General features: G+C 52.8%; 1 protein-coding gene across 3 annotated transcripts; it reads right to left on the bottom strand.

Moving 5' to 3' along the window:
• Positions 1–7,271: 7,271 nt before the first annotated feature.
• Positions 7,272–15,545, bottom strand: Cdc42ep2 (CDC42 effector protein 2). Of its 3 annotated transcripts, none has more exons than XM_048360951.1 (2): positions 15,526–15,545; positions 7,272–8,747 (listed from the first exon to the last, which is right to left on the bottom strand). In XM_048360951.1, the coding sequence occupies exon 2, from the start codon at positions 8,403–8,405 to the stop codon at positions 7,773–7,775; it is 633 nt and encodes a 210-aa protein (XP_048216908.1). In that variant the 5' UTR covers positions 8,406–8,747; positions 15,526–15,545; the 3' UTR covers positions 7,272–7,772. The 3 variants fall into 3 exon arrangements, with proteins under 3 accessions (XP_048216908.1, XP_048216907.1, XP_048216906.1); XM_048360950.1 differs by lacking the exon at positions 15,526–15,545 and adding an exon at positions 13,777–13,856; XM_048360949.1 differs by lacking the exon at positions 15,526–15,545 and adding an exon at positions 13,267–13,392.
• Between the last annotated feature and the right edge of the window lie 263 nt (positions 15,546–15,808).

Genomic DNA, 15,808 nt, shown 5'->3' with positions numbered 1-15,808 from the left:
TTCTCCAATCAGCCGTCAAAAGGCCAGAAGTAGAGCTGCGGCTCAAGTGGTAGAGAGTGCCAGCCAGCCATGGCTGCGAAAGCCGGGCCCCCAGGCCTTGAGGGCTCCCCACCTTTTTCACTCAAAGCAGACTTTCTGTGTGTCTCTCTCATCTACCCAATTAAATGAAGATTTGGTTCCCACCGCATTGAATTTCTCTCCACCGCCTCTTTGTGCAGCATCTTTTAAAGTCTTCGTAGTCTTTGTCACTTCATTTCATTGGTTCCAAGATGCACATGTTCCCATTCCCTTTATTTGAATACTTCAGAATGAAGACACATCCTCTCATCACTGTGCCCTCAGATTATTTTCGACAGGTGATGGGGCTGGGAATATGGCCTACTAGTGGAGTGTGTGCTGCATATACATGAAGCCCTGGGTTCGATTCCTCAGCACCACATCTATAGAAAAAGCCAGAAGTGGCGCTGTGGCTCAAGTGGTAGAGTGCTAGCTTTGAGCAAAAAGAAGCCAGAGACAGTGCTCAGACCCTGAGTTCAAGCCCTAGGACTGGGAAAAAATTAAAATAGAATATATATATGACAGGTGAAAGTTGTGAGGTATTGTACCTGGTAACCTTGCATAAGTACCAAACTTGAAAATTGGATGGATGTCAGCAACCTAGAGGAAAAATTAAGAGCTAGTACTGGTGTACTTTTTTTTTTTTAACCAGTCCTGGGGCTTGAACTCGGCCTGAGCACTGTCCCTGGCTTCTTTTTGCTCAAGGCTAGCACTCTGCCACTTGGGCCACAGCGCCACTTCTGGCCATTTTCTATATATGTGGTGCTGAGGAATCGAACCCAGGGCTTCATGTATAGGAGGCAAGTACTCTTCCCACTAGGTAGGCCATATTCCCAGCCTCACTGGTGTACTTCTTAGCTTCTTAGTTCCTGAAAACCAAATGTTATGGGGGACAGGGATATCAGGTGACTCCAAAACAGTAATCAAGAGTATGATCATTCTAAAATGGGCATGGTGTGGGGCTGGGGATATGGCCTAGTGGCAAGAGAGCTTGCCTCGTATACATGAGGCCCTGGGTTCGATTCCCCAGCACCACATATACAGAAAACGGCCAGAAGTGGCGCTGTGGCTCAAGTGGCAGAGTGCTAGCCTTGAGCAAAAGGAAGCCAGGGACAGTGCTCAGGCCCTGAGTCCAAGCCCCAGGACTGGCCAAAAAAAAAAAATAAATAAAATAAAAAAATAAAATAAAATGGGCATGGTGGCTCAGGCCTGTCATCCCAGCTGTATGGGAGGCTGAGATTTAAGGATCAGGATTCTGGGCTAACTTGAGCAAAGTTAGTATGAGAGCCTATTTGAAAAGCAAACTAAAATGACTAGGACACTTGCCAAGCAAGACCATCCCAAGGACAATTTCAAGTAGGGGGGGAAGCTTGGGGCTGGGAATGTGGCTTAGTGGTAGAGTGCTAGCCTTGAGTAAAAAAAGCCCAGGGACAGTGCCCAGGCCCTAAGTTCAAGCCCCAGGATTTGGGGTGGGGGTAGGGGGTGAGGGCCTGATAACTCTAAAGCTACGCATGTAGGCATACAATATCTCAGCAAGTCTGTACTTGAGTACATACATCAAAAGCATGCGCATGCAGCATGATTTGGACTAGCTCCACACTGGAAATAACCTATCCAGAGCAGAATGAATTAAACAACCATGTGAGAGCTGGGGATAGAGCTCAGTGTTAAAGGGCGAACTTAGCATGCGCAGGTTCCTAAGGCGCATTTCCAACACCTAAAACAAAGACAGCAATGTAAGAATAAACTTTTTTTCAGGGAGGACAAGGCTCCCTACCATTGAGCTAGGGCTTCCCAGCCCTTTTTGGACGGGCTATTTTGAGACAGGGTCTTCCTTTTTGCTAGGTAGGTCCCAATCCTATTTTATACTTCCTATATATTTGGGATGACAGATTTGTTCTATGATGTGCAGCTTCTTCTACTTAGATGAGGTCTAATGATTTTTTTTTTCTTTTTGTTAGTGATGAGGCTTGAACTCAGGGCCTGGGCTCTGTCCCTGAGCATTTGTACTCAGGGCTAATGCTCTAACACCTTGAGCCACAGCTCTACTTCCAGTTTTCTGGTGGTTAATTGGAGATAAGAGTCTCATGGACTTTCCTGCCTGGGCTGGCTTTGAACCATGATCCTCATATCTCATCCTCCTAAGTTGCTGGGATTACAGACATGATCCACCAGCATCCAGCCCAACTCTAATGATTCCCCCAAAAAACTGGCCTGGGACTGCTATCCTCCCAATGTCAGTCTCCCAAGTGGCTTATGCCTGTAAGCTGAGATCCAAGGATCTAGGTTCAAAGCTAGCATAAGCATACAAATCCTAAGATTTATCTCCATTAACAACATAAAGCCAACACCGGAAGTGTGGCTCAAGTGGTAGAGTGACAGCCTTGAGCAGAAAAAGCTAAGCAAGAGCAAGAGGCTGAATTCCAACCATAGTACCAACTTACACACACACACACACACACACACACACACACACACACTCAACAACAACAACCCAGACAAAAAGAAAAGGCCATGCCAAACATAGCTAAATAATAGCTACACAACACACTGAGCTAGCCTAGCAACCAGGATATAGTGTCTTACAAACAGGAGCCAAGGAGTAGAAAGGCCCTCTTATAATCTAATGACTTTTCTTTTTTTGCCAGTCCTGGGGCTTGAACTCAGGGCCTGAGCACTGTTCCTGGCTTCTTTTTGCTCAAGGCTAGCACTCTACCACTTGAGCCACAGCGCCACTTCGGGCTTTTTCTATATATGTGGTGCTGAGGAATCGAACCCAGGGCTTCATGTATGCGAAGCAAGCACTCTACCACTAGGCCATATTCCCAGCCCCTAAGCTAATGACTCTCACAAAATGTTTTCTTTTTCTGCAACTCTGGGCTCTGGCTTTAGACTCCAAAGGAAAAACTCTTCCACCAGGGGGCACAAGAACCGTTTCTGTAAATCATGAGATAAGATGGGCTGTGGTCCATTTTATGCTACATATGCATTTAGGGTTAGGGAGAATTATTAGTGAAACTAGAAAATCCTCTGAGATGTTCCTACTTAAGATTACATTCAGGTAGTTAGTAGCAGGAAGGCTACTGACTAGGCATTTGCTTCTTGCCTCCAACTTGAAAACAAGCTAAAGGAGAAAGTGAAAATAAAAATCTTAAAATCAGGGCATGAAGCCCTGGGTTCGATTCCTCAGCACCACATAAAACAGAAAAGGCTGGAAGTGGTTCTGTGGCTCAAGAGGTAGAGTGCTAGCCTGGAGCACAAAGAAGCCAGAGAAGTGCTCAGGCCCTGAGTCTCAAGCCCCAGGACTGGCAAGAAAAAAAAATTTAAAAATCCTAAAATCATTGCAAAGCTAATACTAATTACCAGGCCAACATTTAGGAATTTAAAATCCAGAGTGATCCCAGAATTCAATACAGGTTTTATCCTGGGAAACTTTGTTGCTCTGGAAGCTGCAAAAACTTTGAAATTCAACTGTTGTTTGGCAGTTTTTGTAAAGAGGAACAGAAATTAAAATCTAACATTTACCCATAATTAGAAACTAGATACTCTACCACTGAGCATAATATACTTTAATATGGGTGGTAATTTTATAACATAGCTATCGGTTGCAAAATATTAAGATGAGCCAATAAGGGAATCACAGGAAGAATGGATAGAGAAGCCCTGGACTTGAGAATGGAGGTGATAATAAGAATTTGAATTGTCTCCCTCTGGAAAGAGTGAATGTGTTTGTGTGTGTGCGTGCACGCGTGTGCTCATGAACATGCAACATTGTTCTGTGTACTAGAGCTTGATCTCAGGGCATAGGCACCAACCCTTTTTTGCTCAAGGATGGTGCTCTAACAATTGAGCCACAGCTCTACTTCTCGCTTTTTGGTGATTAAATGGAGATAAGAATTGAACAGACTTTCCTGCTCAGGCTGGCTTTGAACCTCCATCCTCAGATCTCAGTCTCCTGGGTGTTAGAATTACAGGTGTAAGGGGCTGGGAATGTGGCTTAGCAATATAGTGCTTGCCTAGCATGCATGAAGCCCTGGGTTCAATTCCTCAGCATCACATGAACAGAAAAAGCTGGAAGTGGCGCTGTGGCTCAGTTGTAGAGCGCTAGCCTTGAGAAAAAGGAAGCCAGGGACAGTGCTCAGGCCCTGAGTTCAAGCCCCAAGACAGGCAAAAAAAAAAAAAATACAAGTGTGAGTCACCAACATAATTGTTTTGTTTGCTTTGTGTGTGTGCACACACGCAGGTGCACATGCACACGCACACGCACATGCTGGTCGTGGGGCTTTAAAATGACAGTGTTGATTGTCCTGATTCTTAGGGCCCTCAGGATGGGCTGGGCACACTCTTGGGAATGCAGGACGAGAATATCCTTCCTCCATGACTCCTCTGGCCTAATTCAGGTTTAAGGCACAAGCATGGTTAAAAACTAATAATATGGGGCTGGGGATATAGCCTAGTGGCAAGAGTGCCTGCCTCAGATACACGAGGCCCTAGGTTCGATTCCCCAGCACCACATATACAGAAAACGGCCAGAAGTGGCGCTGTGGCTCAAGTGGCAGAGTGCTAGCCTTGAGCGCGAAGAAGCCAGGGACAGTGCTCAGGCCCGGAGTCCAAGGCCCAGGACTGGCCAAAAAAAAAAAAAAACTAATAATAGTGGGCTGGGAATATGGCCTAGTGGCAAGAGTGCTTGCCTCGTATACATGAGGCCCTGGGTTCGATTCCTCAGCACCACATATACAGAAAATGGCCACAAGTGGCGCTGTGGCTCAAGTGGCAGAGTGCTAGCCTTGAGCAAAAAAGAAGCCAGGGACAGTGCTCAGGCCCTGAGTTCACCACCTAGGACTGGCCAAAAAACAAAACTAATAATAATTATATATATATATATATATACACATATATATATATCCACAATAGGGAAAAAGTTATCAGAAAAATCTGTGCAGATAAAATGTCTACATCCAAACTGGATGTTGGTGGCTCACACCTGTAATCCTAGTTACTCAAGAGGGGTGAGATTTGAAGATCCTGGTTCAAAACCAGCTGTGCAGGAAAGTCTAGGAGACTCTTATCTCCAGTTAATGACCAGAAAAACAGGAATAGAGATGTGGCTCAAAGTGGTAGATTGCTAGCCTTGAGCAGAAAAGCTCAAGGACAGAGCCCAGGCCCTGACATCAAGCCCCAAGACCGAAGAAAAAAATAAAAAGTCTACATCCTTAGGAACTGCTTCCAGGAAGCAAGGAAGGTTGGGGGTGGGGAGGGGTGGGATTCAAGGTCACAAAGATTGGAACTTGGAAAGGAAGAAAGGGACCGCTGGGGCTTGAACTTGCTTCCATAGTGTGTGTCAGACACTCGGCTCCTCTGTCCCTGCCATTCATGGTCCAGGCCTAGCTTATGCTTGCACTGGCTGTCCCCAGTCCTCCTCAACCTGGGTGAAGAACGTGGGTTGTTTGTAGGGTTTTGTTTTGTTTTCTTTTCTTTTCTTTTTTAGACATTCTACCTAGTCCAATTGGCCTCAAACTCAGGGACCTCTGCCTCAGCCTTCTGAGCGCTGGGATTGCAGGCATGCATATCATCAGGACTTTAAGACTCTTCAGTAACTCCGTGTGTGTGTGTGTGTGTGTGTGTGTGTGTATGGTGTGTGTGTGTGTGTGTGTGTGTGTGTGTGTGTTGCTGGAGGCCAAGCCCCAGGTCTTGCACATGTCAGGCAGATAATCTTCTGATAATCTACTACCCCAGTGACCTTTCTAGGTGCTGTCCCTAAGTTCTTTTTGCTCAAGTCTAGTGTTCTACGATTTTAAGCCACAGTGCCACGTCTGGTTAATCTGGTAGTTAATTGGAGAGGAGTCCCACACTTTCCTGCCTAGGCTGGCTTCCACGATCTTCAGATTTCAGCTTCCCCAATAGCTGGGATTACAGGGTTGAGCCACCAGTGCCCAGCCCGAGCTCTTTGGCTCAAGGCTGGAGCTCTACCTCTTTGAGCCACAGCTCCACTTCGGGTTTTCTGGTGGTTTTGTTGAAGATAAGAGTCTTTCAGACTCTCCTGCCCAGGCTGGTTTTAAAATTTGATCCTCAGATCTTATCCTCCTGTGTAGCTTGGATTATAGGTGTAAGCCAAAAGCACCTGGCCTGAGTTATTTTGTTACAAATCAGAATTGTTCTTTTGGTTTTGGAGTTTTTTCTTTTTACTGTCCTTGGGCTTGAACTCAGTATCTGGGTGCTATCCCTGAACTTCTTTTGCTCCAAGTTAGCACTTTACCACATGAGCCAGAGCTTCACTTTTCAGGGTCGTTTATTGGAGGTAAGAGTCTCAGGAATTTTCCTGCCTGGGCTGGTTTTGAACCATGATCCTCAGATCTCAGCCTCCTAAGTAGCTAGGATTACAGATGTGAGCTCCCAGTGCCCAGCATAATCATTTTTAATGCAGATATTAATCAAAGTTGTCTGTAATTTTTTCAACCATCCTGCAAGATAGGTTCAAGATAGGGAAACTGAGTCTCACATGGCTCAAATACAACTCCCCATTCTCCTACCCCATGATGGCTCCTCTGCCGTCCGGTCAGTGCGCTGGCTTATGCATCCGGCACAGGCCTGTGAGCTCAGGGCTGGGTCAGACTCACATCCGCCACCCCACTGTCTACAGGCCCCTGTGGGGGCAACCCTGCCCCCCCCCCCCGGGCATTTGTTGCTCGTCACATCTCCTCCCTAGCCTTTGTCATGCTGGAGACTGGCTCTTCCCTGCTCCCACTACACTGACTGTCAGCTCCAAGGGAGCCTTCGGTCCCCAGCCCCTGGAACCACACACTGAGGAGGCTGTCGATGCTCACTAAGCAGCTCCCTTGGGCCACCCCACCGATCTGTAGTCTCTCCGTCCCTACTCATCTTCCTGAGTGCTCTCTCCCTCAGTCCTCTGAAGCCCCAAACGCTGTTGGTCCCCTGTACATGGCTTGATTTCCCCTCATAAAGCCCAGTCCCCTGAACAGACTTTGGACACTGGCTCAGCCACTTCTTGGTGCACATCTGAGTCCATGTCCAAATAATCATGGCTGACACGCGGCTTCTCACCATGGGCTGACAACCAAGTTCAGCCCTTCTGGGGACAAGGCCTTCCCCCACCCAACCCTTTGGGAAAAGTCTCCCTCAGCTGTGTCTGTGGCTCATGGAGACTGGCTGACCTTTGGGAAAGAAACCTGGGACAAAGGGACAGGATCCTCAGCTACCAAAGCAGCCACAACAGCAGCAGCAACCATGTTTTATTGCAACCAGAATCCCCTGGTCATGTGAGGAAGGGAGGGGGCGGAGCATGCAGCGGGGCAGAGGTGTCTCGGATGCCATGCTCCCTGTCTGGAATACAAAGCCAGAGAATGGGAGATGCCTACCCTTCCATCGGCCCGGCTCCTGGGAGGAGGCGGGGCCCCATTTCAGCAGAGCCGTTTCCCGAGGGATCCGCAGGAAGGGAGAGGCCAGGTGGCCAAGCTGCTCAGGGCACTGTGGACCCACTTCCATGTGTGTCCCTGGTGGGCTGATGGGGGAAAGCATTGAGACCCCCTGTGCCGGCGGGGAGAAGGAGGGAGGGACACAAAGGCTCAAAAGGAGAATCACTGGCCGGTGCTCCCAAGTAGGACCTGGGATCCTGACTCCGAGGCCAGGGTCATGTCTGCACCCTGCCTCCAGGCGTCACCCCAGCCTGGGTACCCTTGCCTGGTCAGCCCCCTGTCCTATGTGGGGATCTGTACATGGTCCAGTTCCTGATCCATGATCTGAAGGACGTCATCCAGGATAGAGGGCCCCAGGTCCACGTGCAAGGACAGCAGGGAGCTGGCCTGGGACAGGAAGGGCTCATCAGCCCCCGACTCGGGGGTCAGCCCATTGTGGGGAGAGTTGGCCTCCGGAATCCTCCAGATGTCCACATTTCCGGCCTCGGGCGGGGAAGCCTGAGGCGTCTCCAGGTGCAGACGAGGGGGCTTGGGCGGGGCCTGGGCTGTGGGCAGAGTGAGGGCCTGGGGCCCACCAATGACCGGGAGAGAGATGGCGTTCTTGAGCAGAGGCGATGGCCCATCAGGGTGCTCCCGCCCACACAGCGTGGACGTGCGGGTGAACGGGAAAGGGAGATCAAAGCTGCCATCCTCCTCGGACTCCTCCACTGCCGTTCCTGGCAGCAGGTGGAACTTGCCTTGCAGGAAGGAGATGTCCCCAAACATGTCATCGCCGCCACCACTGCCAATGTGGATGGTGTGGCGGAAGTCCCCGAGAGGCGGGCTGATCATGTCGGAGGACAGCAGGTCCCGCAGCTTCTCCTTCTTGCCTTTGCGGCTGCTGCGCTTCAGGTAGATGGGGACCTTGGTGGACATGGCTGCTTTAGCCCTCAGGCCTGGCTGCCCAGCCCACGGCTCACGCCGCCGCCCAAAGCAGAGGCACCGGAGGACGGCTGTTCAGACACCAAAACGGGCCAGAGAGCTAAAGCCGGAGCGTGGGAGGTTCACCAAACTGGTCCCAAGGAATTACAAAAGAAAGAAGATGAAAGGCCAGTGTGTGTTTGTGTGTGTGTGGGGGGGGGGGTAACGAAAGTCACTTCCTCCCCCAAAGGGCTGAAAATTCTCTGGAAATTGGAAGCCTGGAAGTGGGGATCTTGTCTGTGGCGATGCACTAGGGGTTTTGGCTCCAAGATTCTCTCCCCGTCCAGGACTGAGGGGCTGAAACACAAAGGGGACATAACAAGTTAGGGACAGGAGAGCCAAAGCCGGAAGCCGACCACCCGTCCCCATGCCACCGTTACTAAAGGCAGACCGCTGGAGGCAGGTCCGCGCTGTCTCTCTAATTACATTTTATTTCTAATACCCAAGCACTCAACCACTGAGCCATGCCTCCAAGTCCTTGTATTTTTTTTTTTTTTTTTTTGGCGGTTGTGGGGCTTGAATTATGGGCGTGGGCAGTCCCTGAGCTCTTCAGCTCAAGGCTAGTGCTCTACTACTTGAGCCACAGCACCACTTCTGGTTTTCTGGTGGTTAATTGGAGATAAGAGTCTCAAGGATGTTCCTGCTTGGGCTAGCTTTGAATTTTGATCCTCAGAGCTCAGCCTCCTGAGTAGCAAGGCATGAGCCACTGACGCCTGGCCCTTGTGCATATTTTTTTGCCAGTCCTGGGGCTTGAACTCAGGGCCTGAGCACTGTCCCTGGCTATTTTTGCTCAAGGCTAGCACTTGAGCCACAGCACCCCTTTTGAGCCACAGCACCCCTTCTGGCTCTTTCTATATATGTGGTACTGAGGAATCGAACCCGGGGCTTCATGTATGCGAGGCAAGCACTCTACCACTCAGCCATATTCCCAGCCCCCTTGTATGTTTTTTTGGAGACAAGGTCTTACTAATTTTGCCCAGACTGGTCTTGGACTTGAGGCTACTTGCCTCTGACCCCCAGATATCTGAGATTCCAGGTATGCATCACCATGCCCAACTCAGAAGACACCTACAAAGAAAGTCCTTCTTTGGTCTCTTGCTCTTCTTGGCTCCCCTCATCATCCTCATCCAAGTACTTCCTCCCTCTCCTGACCTCTGCTGCACACTGGCTGCTTCTGACACGATTGCATTGTGTGTGTTGGGGGGGGGTGTTCCCCACCTCTGATCTCAATTTCCTTCTCAGCTGAGGACAGAGGAAACTGTCTCCCACCCAGGCCAGGCCTGGCATAGGCTGAGGGCTCAGCCAGCAGTGCTGAATGGGTGACATCTTCCACTGGGTGAGCTCACCTACTAGAACTTTCCCTTCCTCCTCCCGGAGGTGAGGTACTCTTTATGGGCACTGTTAGGTCCTCTCCCTGAGGGCTACATGCAGATGCCCCCACCTCATTAAGTCTCCACCCAGTTACCTGGGTAACCTGCAGACCTGGAGGCAGTTACCTCCCCTTTCCCTGAGGTCACCTCCTAATCCACCTGGCCACACCCCTTGCCCCTGCCCTAAATAAAGCAGGGCTGGGTGGGGGTCTCTCTCTCTCTCTCCCTTCTCTCCGGCCATGGATCACCTTGGCCACAGGCCAGCAGTTCGGTAATAAACTTTCTTTCCTGCCTGAATACCGCGTGGCGTTCTCCTTTACCGGCTACCTACTTTAAAAACCTAACAGGCACTAGCAGAGTAATTCTGTTTCTATCCCACCCCCCAAAGGTGGAGTGGTGAGTGCAAATATTTTCTTTTGTTTAGACGTTATAACATCAACTTTGGGGTGTTTTTGAGGTCCTGGGGATCGATCCCAGGACCTCATGCATACCAGGCAAGCTTTCTAACACGAGCTCTGCTCTGCCATCAACTTCTTAATAATAACCCTGCATTATTTATATGTGCATATTTATGTAGCCAGGGGGAAAAAAGCTATTTTTAACGTGAAAAAAATGCAAGTACACGATGAAGAACGTCATAGTAGTAAATAAGAAAGGAAAGAGCAAATAGCCCTCTGGTCCCAGGGGAGGGGAAATGCATAGCAGCCTAACTGGCCCCACACAGACACAGGAGAGCAGGGAAGTAGAGTCAGCTCGAGAAGCAAGGAGAACTGTACATGCTGGTCCTCAGGAGGCGAGCTTGGGAGGAAGACTCAAGCCAGATGATTCCACTTCCTCCACAGTCCCCACATCAAGGCGCTCCAGGCCTGCGCAGGCGACATCTGCCAGTTTCTCTGCCTTAATCTCTATCCTAGGCAGGCAGAGGGTGAGCAGGAAGGGCAGGAAGGAGGAAGGAAGATACAGGAGTGGCAGAGTCCCAGCTTCCTCCCCCCACCCCCTCCAGCACCGGCTCTAGCTCAGGAAACCCCACCTCGGGTCAGTGCATGCTGAGCCACTGCCCAGACCCACTACTCCCCCTGAGCACCTGCAGCTCAAGAGACAAAGGACTGACTCTCCGCTTCCAGCTGAGCCTGGAGGAGCAGCGGGGAGGGAAGGCTGTGAGCACCCTGAGGTCTTGGCACTCGTTTCTCATTCATCCTGTGACCACCTGCCAGGCCCCAAAGGCGTGCTGACATGGTCCAATCTGTCACTTGCTGGGTGAAAAGCCCCAGGGTAGCTTTTCCTTCCTTTCCACTCCTGGAGAGTCAGGGCCCCACTGGGGGGATTTGCCCAGAGTCTGGGCCAGGTCCTTCCCCCATCCCCGCCCCACTAGACCAGAGTGCCAGACGGCTTGAGTGTTTCCACAGCAAACCAGGCGTCCCTGACAGCTGCCTCACTCAGAGCCAGATGTACCCACCCAATTCCAGATGTGGGGAGAACCGGGGCTAAGGGGAAGGGTGGGGCCAGCATCAACCACCCAGGGGACAGCTGGGAATTACAACCACCAAGCCCCAAGAATTCCCATTTGGCAGCCGTGGGGCCATGCAGTTTCCCATGTTAATGGTCACAGCCACACTGCAGAGGGTGTCATAGCTGTCCCGGACAGAGGCTAGCGCTGGACCTCAGAGATGTTAGGGAACACTGCCAAGGTCATCGAGCTAGCGAGGGCTGCACTGATAATGCAACCAGGCCCGTGGAATTCCAAGGCTGGGAGGCACACCATCGGTGATCCAGTTGGGGAACAGCAAGAAACCATCCTCATCTTTCTAGCTGAACCCCTTCACTGCCCCCTCCCCCCAATTTGCAAGTGTCCAGAGACATGAGAATGAACTCTAACTAGGACAAGGTTGAGGAGTGTGGGAAGGGTGGCTCCCCACAAAATAGTGGAAGGAGCTTTTGAGGTTGCTCTGCACAGAGCCCTGGGCCTCCCTCTGAGAAAGGACTTCCTAAAGGCAGAGCCCCTCCTATCATGTGGAAAATTTGGCCACCCACCCCTCACTAAGGACATCTAAAGGGAAGCCACCTAACTTTGCAAACAAGCTGTGCCTGCCACCAGTGGCTCATACCTGAAATCCTGGCTACTGAGGAGGCTGGGGTTCTGAGGACCCCAAGTGGAAGCCAGGCCGGGTAGACAAACTCAAGAGACTCTTATCTCCAACTAACCCCCAACAAGCCAGAACTGGAGATGGGATTTAAGTGGTAGATCTTCAGCTGAAAGGGAAAAAGCTCAGCAAGGGCAAGGTCCTGAGTTCAAACTACAGCACCTGCACATACATACTCGTACACAAAAATTAAGAGCCTGGCTTTGAATCCTGCCCTATCTGAGACTGTGGCCTTGGATGGAACACCTCTCCTGCATGAGCCTCACCTCCTCAATGCATAAGATGGGCTGACAATGAAGCACCCCAGGCTTATTGCAAGTGAGAGGTCAATGCGGGAGGGGGGGTCAGAGGTCACGGTCAATCCAGTCAGATGAATACTCAACAAACATCTGCTGCAAGACCCGCTCGCCACTTTGGTTCTTAGGGGGACCCCAGTGGACAATGCGTGGAATAAGAACAAACACACACACACACGCCCCCAGGTGCCTGCCTGGAGACAGCCATCTCCCCGGCCCCGGTGCAGCCCGGCGCCCGGCTCCGCAGCCGCTAGGTGACGCGCGAGTCCCCGCTGGCCCCCCGCGCCCGGCGCTCCCCCGGCTCCCCGGCACGTCTCGGGCTCTAGGCAGGAGCCCTCCGCGGCGCGGCGCGGCGCGTTCGAGACCTGCACGCGGATGGTCCACGGGATCGTTTTCTCTTTGTCTCACAACCGGACCATCAAGGGAGGCGTGGGGTCCTCGGCGAGCTGCCCCCCGTCCCCAAGCCCGGGGAGGAGCCGCACCCGAGCTTCCCGGCTTGGGCGCTGTCCGAGTGTCCGCTCGGCGCCGCGCCAGGGCTCCGGCGTGCGGGTCCCGCCCCTCCCGTGGGTCCGGCTCGGGTTCCGGCGCTGACCGCTCCCCGCCCCCGACCCCGGAGCAGCCCAGCCCCGTCCGGATCCCTTTCGGGACACTGCGGCCGCAGCTAAAGATAGGAGGACACCTCACCGGCGGCTAAAAATACGGTCCTCGGCCCCGGTGGGGAGGCCAGGCGGCCGGAGGACGCCCCCGGCGCCCAGGGTTGGAGCACGGGCTCCGGCACATGACGGAGGGGGGACGGAGAAGCTGGAGGTCGGGAAGCACCGAGGGCCGTGGGGGTCACCAGCGGGGCTGCCGGGACCGGGGAAGCCGGGCGGGAAACACCGCGGAGGCCGAGGCGCGCGGGAAAGGACCGGCGGGCGGGCGGGCGGACGGCACGAGCTGGGACAGGGGGATACCAGGATGGGCGTCGCAGGGGTCCCCGCGGAGCCGCAGAACCCCGGCGCAAACTCACCGTGAGGCGCTCGAGCGGCGGCGGCGAGTCCGCGGGCGACCCGAACGGCGGAGCGGGACTGCGCGGCGACGGGACCTGACCCGGCCCGCGCACTTACAGCGCGGACCGCGGGCCGAGGCCCCGCCCCCTGGCGGCGGAGCCAATGGCGGGGCTCCCAAGCCAGGCCCCGCCCACGGCCCCGCCCACCGGGCCCCGCCCAGGCGGCCGAGGCGCCCCGCCGGGGTCGGGCGGCTGCGAGCGCCCGGGGCTCGGTGGGTCCCGCTCCAGCCCCAGCCGCGGGCCCGGAGCCGTCGGGGGCCGTCAGCGAGGGCGGCGCAGATTCCAGCTGTGATCCGATCGGGAGTCGGCACGCCGGGCTCTAGGAACGCCTGGGGAGAGGCGGGCGGAAGGCGGGACGCTTCGGCTGAGCGCCCGGGGACGGGCTCCGGGCCTGGGGCGCTGGGTCGGGGCGACGCCCCAACAAGCCTGGGTGAAATGAAGTCTTACCGACGTGGGCTGGCTTTGAGGCACCTGGAGAGGGAGAACCTCTTGGCCCGGACACGCCTGGATTTGCCGTCCAGCGAGGTGACTCCCCGAGCGGGGCGGGGCTCCTGCGCGCGCCCATTCATCCCTGTCCCCCATTCATTCATGCCCTCGCGCAGACAGCACGGGGAACCCTTCCCGGAGGGCGGACTCCTGACCCGACGCCGGGGACGCACGGAGACGCGCCGGCGCCACTCACCTGACTCCACAAGCCTTGGCTGAGCACCTCCTAAGGTCGGGGCGCTGTTCTTGTCGTGGAGGAGTCAGCCCCTTCTCGATTGGGACCTATAGCCCAGTGAAAGAAAATGAGGACCGAACACACATACACACACACACACACACACACACACACGGAGTTGGGGAATGTTTTTGTTACTTTTGTTTTTGTTTGTGCCAGTCCTGAGGCTTGAACTCAGGGCCTGGGCTCTATCCCTGAGCCTCATTGTGCTTAAGGCTAGGCTAGCACTCTACCATTTGAGCCCCAGGGCCGTTTGTGGCTTTTTCTGTGCATGTAGTACTGAGGAATCGAACCCAGGGCTTCATGCATGCTAGGCAAGCACTCTACCACTAAGCCGCATTCTCAGCCCTTGTGAATGTTTTATTCATAGGTTTTATTCTCCCCCACCCCACCCCCCTTACTGGAGTTTAAACTCCGTGTCTTTTCTCTGTTACTGGAGTTGGAACTCAGTGTCTCACACTAGTCAGGTGCACCTGGAGCCATGCCAGGCCTCCAGCTCTTTGTTTGCTAAAGTTATTTTTTAAATTTATTTATTTTTGCCTGGGGCTGGCCTCCCTATAGCTGAGATTACAGACATAAACCACCAGACCCAGTGGAAAGAGGGAATTTCAATGGCTAGTGGAATTACAGTTGCTAATCAATTGACTTTTTTTTTTTCTTTTGAGATAAAGCTTTGCTATGTTGTTAGGCTGGACTTGAACTACTGGGTCCAAGCTATCCACCCTTCTCAGCCTCCCAAATTAGGACTGCAGGCATATACCTCTACACAGTACTCAGTTGACTTTAGAGGGATTATCCTGAATTATCTGGGTGTCCCAGTTTACTAACAAGGGCTCTAGAATAGAAGACAGAGAGAATCAAAGAAAGAGAAGGGGTTATGAAACTGGGCTGTGTTGCTGTTTTGGAAGGTGGGGGAAGGAGGCCACACACACACTATGGAGATTTTTTTTTATCTCTAGAAACAGGAAAGTACAAGAAAATAGACCCTAAGACCTCCAGAAGGAACATAGCCTTGCTGATAAATTGAGCATAACCCAGTGCAACCTATGCTAGACGTCTGTCTGATCTCCAGAATGCAAAATAATGAATCTGCTGCTAATTTGTCCCAGCAGCAGTAGAAAATGAATATAGGGAAGTTTCTGGTTTTAATCTTAAGCCTATTCTACTCCTTTCTCAGATGCCCAGGCACAGGTCGGGTGGATTCTGTTGTCAGACTGGCCTGATGGCTTGGAGGGAAACTGAGGCCTGGGAAGTCCAGGCCAAGGTGAGGACTAATGAAAACTGTCTTTAGGAATGGATTCTATTCTCTCTCTCTCTCTCTCTGATGAACCTCATTCACTGCCATCAGCATGTTCTTGGACAGCTCAGCCTCTAGATCTTGTTGGCCTCCTGTTATAGCAGCAACAGAGAGATGAAGGTCAGGGGTCAAGGGTGTGCTTCTCCCCCTTTATGTCGTCCAGGCTTCCCCAAGCACTTCCCCAGCCCGCCTGTAGCCTTACCACTTGCCTTTTCTCCCTGAACCCTGCACATCCTCCCGGGGGCCTGTATCAGCGCCCCCACTTTCCAGAGACGGATGCTGAACTCAGGGGTGCTGATGGTGATTTGTGCAGCCTGGAGGTGGCAGGAGAGAAGGTTCTGGGCACCTCTCTGCGCAGGCTTCTCAGTGGTGGCCTCCCTCCCCTCCCCCGCCTCCCCAGTTTGCCCTTTCTGAAACTGCTTGCCTTTAGAAGTGGGGGTGGGGATGGGGTGCAGGGGTGGGGGTGAGGTTGGAGGAGGGGGATG

Source organism: Perognathus longimembris, chromosome 13, assembly GCF_023159225.1.
Source record: "Perognathus longimembris pacificus isolate PPM17 chromosome 13, ASM2315922v1, whole genome shotgun sequence".
Classification (NCBI taxonomy): Eukaryota; Metazoa; Chordata; class Mammalia; order Rodentia; family Heteromyidae; genus Perognathus; species Perognathus longimembris.
The sequence above is the reverse complement of the archived record's forward strand: the minus strand, read 5'-3'. Positions and strand labels throughout refer to the sequence as shown.